General features: G+C 42.9%; 1 protein-coding gene across 1 annotated transcript; it reads right to left on the reverse strand.

Annotated features, from left to right (window-relative positions):
- Window positions 1-1,595: 1,595 nt before the first annotated feature.
- On the reverse strand, window positions 1,596-4,826 carry LOC149284004 (nucleolar and spindle-associated protein 1-A-like). Its single transcript, XM_089497200.1, has 5 exons — window positions 4,723-4,826; window positions 4,145-4,287; window positions 3,195-3,302; window positions 1,767-1,869; window positions 1,596-1,683 (listed from the first exon to the last, which is right to left on the reverse strand). The coding sequence occupies exons 1-5, from the start codon at window positions 4,824-4,826 to the stop codon at window positions 1,596-1,598; spliced, it is 546 nt and encodes a 181-aa protein (XP_089353326.1).
- Between the last annotated feature and the right edge of the window lie 320 nt (window positions 4,827-5,146).

Raw genomic sequence — 5,146 nt, forward strand, 5'->3', positions numbered from 1 at the left:
GCCATATATCCCCTGATATGCCACTCCACCCTCCCCACATATGCCTTATAGCCCCTGATTTGCCACTCCGTCCTCCCCACATATGCGTTATACCCACTATATGCCACTCTGCCCCCCCCAGATATGCCTTATACCACCAAATATGCCAATGTGCTCCCCTGATATGTCTTATACCTCGGAGATGCCACTCCGCCCTCCCCACATATGCTTTATACCCCCCTGATATGCCTTATTCCCCCTGATATAAGTCAGGTGTCCCAATATTTTTGTCCATAAAGTGTATTTTAGGTAAGTGAAAAGTAGACATGGTGCTCTATGTTGTAAGATCTTAAACAAGGATTACAAGAGGTTTCTAAAAGCCACCTGAGGAATGCCTGAGCTCTACTTGGTCATCTGTGGTGCTCGTGTGCAGATTTTGTGGCTTGTTAAGCACATAACATTTCTCCATTTTTCCTCTTCTTCAAAACAGAATTTGATGACAGATAATGATCACATGGCCCATCTAGTCTGCCTATGTTTCCTGATGTAGAGACATAGACCTTAATCAGTCCTTGTTCTTGTCAACTTAAGGATAGCATTGTGCCCATCCCATGCATAATTAAATTCCATCAATCTATTAGCCTTTACAACTTCTGCAGGAAGGCTATTTCATTTACCTGGGCGGAGCAAGATAGAAGACACTGTAATGGAGCAGCGAGAAGGCATCCTTGCGGGACTGCGCAGGATTACCGGGACCCGCAGGTACAGTGCATGACCGCCCGCTCCCGCCCGCAGCCCCAGCAAGACCGCCCGCGCCCGCATGTTTTTTGGCGGGAACCGCCTCCCAATGCAGTCCTCTAATTTCCATTGCTCTTCAATAAACCAAACTGGCAGGACTACCATAAATGTAAGAGGGTACCTGTCTCTAGATCACAACTCCACAAAATATCTGCATGGTTTGAGTACCGAACTTCACTTTCAGTACTACTGCAGCCTGATAATTATTTTTAAATTTGGGGAAATTTTTACATTTAATTTGTTTTCCTCCATTTTGAGCCCCAAATTACAGTACTGATGATGTGCTCCCATTATCAGAGGGAGCAGCAGGGTACGATCCGTTTCACTTTGGGAAGAGTTTTACTCTGAATGGAAGTTTTGGCTTTCAGCTTTATTCAAGTAAGCGGCGTTACACTTCGTCAATACAGAGCCAGCGATCGCACTTGAAGGAATATGGAAGACACGAGGCTAAGACTTTAGGGCAGGGGTGTCTAACCTGCAGCCCTCCAGCTGCTGCAGGACTACATCCCCCATACTCCTCAGCCAGCCCCTTAGCTGAAAAAGCATTTTGGGAGATGTAGTCCTGCAGCAGCTCAAGGGCCGCAGGTTGGACACCCCTGCTTTAGGGTGTACTATTATGTCCTATAGGTCATTTAGCACATGATCCTTAGGATGTGATGTCCTAAGGATGGTAAATAGCGAAAACAAAATATTACAGCACAGAAATTATAAATGGTATAACCATGTACAGCATGAATTATAAAAAGACATTTGCCAGTATAGTTAGACATAGCAAATATGGAGAGCGTATTTACAGGAATATATCATGAATATCCTTTTTATGGAAGTTCAACTCCTCTTCTGGTTTCCAACGTCTGGTCTCGCTTGTTCTTTCTGTTGTTCTCATGTTGTCTGCGCCTGTCTTCCCTGTTGGAGGAGCAGAAAAATAACAGACCACCCGTACTACCGGTAATGCATCCACGGAAGCACTGGTCACAACTTTTACTTACCTGGTGTGAAGATGGGGTTGCTTGAAAGTATTTTTAAGAAGAGATACTTTTGTGTTTTTTGTAGACTGCTTTTCCTTAGAAACACTCCAAGGTTTAAGTTTGCCTAGAAACATGAAGAAAAAAAAAACCATACAAAATGGATATGTTTTCAAATATGCATATATCTACTTAAGAGGGGATAGCACATGAAGAAACAGAGACCTTGTGTTCAGGCCCACTTAACAATACAAATATATATACACAGATATACATAAACAATTTATATTAAAAATAGAATATTTACAGTTAGGGATGCAACGGAATGAAAATGAACTTGTCCTCTAGACAATTTGACTTGGAGAAAGAGAAGGTGAAGATGGTCTCCCATACCAAATCCATTGACATTAATATGCCCTTCTTTGTAGCTATAAGAGCCTCCACTATTCTTGAAAGGCTTTCCACGTTATTCTGCAATGTGTCTGTGGGACTGAGGGCTCTTGTGAAACAGCCCCAGACCATTATCCCTCCCCAACAGGCAATTAAGTCCAGGTCGGACAAAGAGCATTAGGTGTATGCTTGAGGCTGATACAAGGTACATTGTCTCCAAAGATATGTTTATTTTACCCAAGTTGCTAAGGGTTATGGGTTCAGAGCGGATTTATTCAGATCCAGATCTCAGGATTGATTATGGCCACCGATTTGTATTGTGATGTATGGTCACTTTCAGATTAGCAGGGCTCTCCATGGATCTTTCTAGTAGAGGGCGAGTGGCACTTTCAGCCTGGACGTGTGCATCGACTATAATGTTCCCTTCCATTACTTGTTTTATTATCTCTCCTACACCAAAGTTTACAGTAGGCACTATGCATTCTCCTGGCATCTGCCAAACCAGTGGTTTCTCGGATCAAGTGCAGGAGTAGTGCGCTTTTCAGATTGCTGATCGCTTCCTAAGCTGTTTTAGCCGGTCGCCATTTTTTTGTGGGGAGGGTTTTCCTCCCCTGATCCACGGTCAGCCTCACTTGCGAGGCTTCTGTGGATGTTGCAAAGCCGCTGATCGCAGTGATGCAGCTGTTTAACAGCAGCACATACATGTATGGGCTTTGTCGTCATTGCATTGCACCGCAAGCCCGTACACATACAGGCTTTGTCGTTAAAGGGTTAAACACCTTAACAGGCTTTTAAAGTAAAGCACACAGGCATGCCCCCTCCATAGACAAACGCTTGGCAGCAGTAACTATGCCATAAGAGAAACCTACGATGTAAATTATCCTCTGAGCGATAAGTGCATAACCCTCGCTATTACTGCAGGTTAATTCTTATAGAAAATGAAGTGTGAATGTGGTCAATGATGGCAATTAAGAGTTCAATACCTAAATATGTTATAAAGAAAAGAAATAATAATAAAAATAAATAGATATACAATATGGAAAACCTCCCCATAATACGCACCTTTGTAGGGATGATAGGCAAGGGGCCGGGCAAGGCTTGCCTGAAGATCAAACTTTGCTTTTTTGCTGATGTTGGGGGTTTCAGCACTAAACTTCAAAGCAGTGATTGCTGTATGTAAATCAAAAGGAAAACGGTAAACGCAAGAAGCACAGGCATGTTTCATGTTAAAGTTCTGTATACAAAGATGTTAAAAATGGCATTAATGAGATGGTTTAGTCGATGGAGGCAGTAAAGAAAAAAAAAAAAAAGAAAAGATACCCAATTTGCATGGGTACAGCAAACATAGAAAGAGAACCATGGTTTAATAAATGGTACATTTTTGCACCCACTAACGCTAAACGAAATGATACATCTTCACTATTTTACAATAAACAGGATCAAAGCAAAATAAATATCTGGGAATTCAGATGGTTATAAGTGTTTGGTTTTTTTTATGTCGACGTTTCTACCCTAAAACTGTATACACTGGCGTAACTACAGGGGCTGCAGCGGCTCGTGCTTCCAGGGGGCCCGGTGGCAGCCCTCCAACCCCTTGTTCCTGTCTCCACGTATCGGTTCAAAATTGTTTAGAAAGCGCCCTTTGTAAAACTATTTTGAGCTTGCACAGGGAGACAGGAGCGTATCGGGGTCATTCTACTTCCAGTGAAACCAAGGCTGCACACACAGTGTGTGCGCTAACAGCCAGAGAGAAAGCAGCAGAATCGGTGAGATGTAAGATATATGTGGGGCAATTATGGCATGATTTGTGTGCCAGGACCCTGTGGTGTGCATGTATGTAGTCAGGGGCATAACTAGAAGCCACAGGGTCCTGGTGTAAAAAGCATGCCATCATTGCCCCCCAAACAACTTGTCTGTGCTTTCATTCATTTATATATATATATATATATATATATATATATATATATATACATACATACATATATACACACAAATAAAACATTCTTACGTACCTGGCTCCAAATTGACTGTAGGAGGAAGAGGGATGGCATTCCCAATGGATCGCAAGCTTCTTGTAGACACATGATCAGTAGTGGAAGACAGTTTTCTGACTGGTGATCCCTTATGCTCATTAGGTGTTGTTGCCTCAGAAAATCTAAGTGACACAAAGGCAGGTGAGTGAAATAATCTTTGGACTGCATTTTTCTTTAGAGGTGTGACCTTTAACATCTCCTTTTACTGTACACCAGTAACATTTACAGGCTGACCTGTTGATTTAATATTGCTTTATTTTCGAAATTATGTTTTGCCAATGTAATGCAAGAAACAATACTGTTATGTAATGACAATTATACACGAGGCTTGCTTGGCTTCATATTTAAAATCTGGAATGGCGCAGCATAGGCATTATGAAGCATTTCTTGGGCGCAGAGTGGCATATCTGGGGGGCATATCAGGAATTATAAAGCATATCTGGGGGGCATATAGAGTGGCATATCTATAAGTATCGGCGCTTCCGCTGGGGCTTCTGTGCCTGTACTTCGTCATAGAAGCCCTGGAAGTTATCTGCGCGTATTGCACAGGCGTTCACCGGCTGCCAGCGTGCCCTGAGAGAACCTCCGCTGCTGCTGGCCGGTAGTTCCGCTGGCCATCCACAATGGCGCACCGGAAGGTCGTGTCACACTGACGCTCCATCATAGAAGCCCTGGTGGAAGTGCCCGCAGCAGCAGGGGTTGTCTGCAGCAGGGCTAAATGAAACAAAAAAAAAAAAAAAAAAAAATCACCCGCCTGGTGCCCGTAACTGCATGTCCCGGGCGTCTTACGCATCCCTACACTGAACCCAGATTATAGGCCACACCCCCACTTTAAGTCTTTTAAGCCTATACGGTATGTTGAGCACAATAAAAATACTTGAGAAAAAAAAGAAAAGAACGGTTAAGATGTGCTAGGCTTTAAAATGTAGCTAAATTGGTTTTGCAGTCATTGTTACAAACTGGTTAATTTACCGATTTATT

Source organism: Sceloporus occidentalis, unplaced genomic scaffold, assembly GCF_023333645.1.
Source record: "Sceloporus occidentalis isolate IW3139 unplaced genomic scaffold, rSceOcc1.0.p SCAF_100, whole genome shotgun sequence".
NCBI lineage: Eukaryota > Metazoa > Chordata > Lepidosauria > Squamata > Phrynosomatidae > Sceloporus > Sceloporus occidentalis.

Bases quoted from the DNA above. Each gene is read 5' to 3' on its own strand.
- LOC149284004 (XM_089497200.1), bottom strand. From the start codon at position 4,826: ATGGAGCGTCAGTGTGACACGACCTTCCGGTGCGCCATTGTGGATGGC. The intron at 3,303-4,144 runs GTACGTAAGAAT...ATTTACATACAG, and splicing joins TACAGTCAATTTGGAGCCAG to CAATCACTGCTTTGAAGTTT. The intron at 1,870-3,194 runs GTGCGTATTATG...TCATGTTTCTAG, and splicing joins TGCCTATCATCCCTACAAAG to GCAAACTTAAACCTTGGAGT.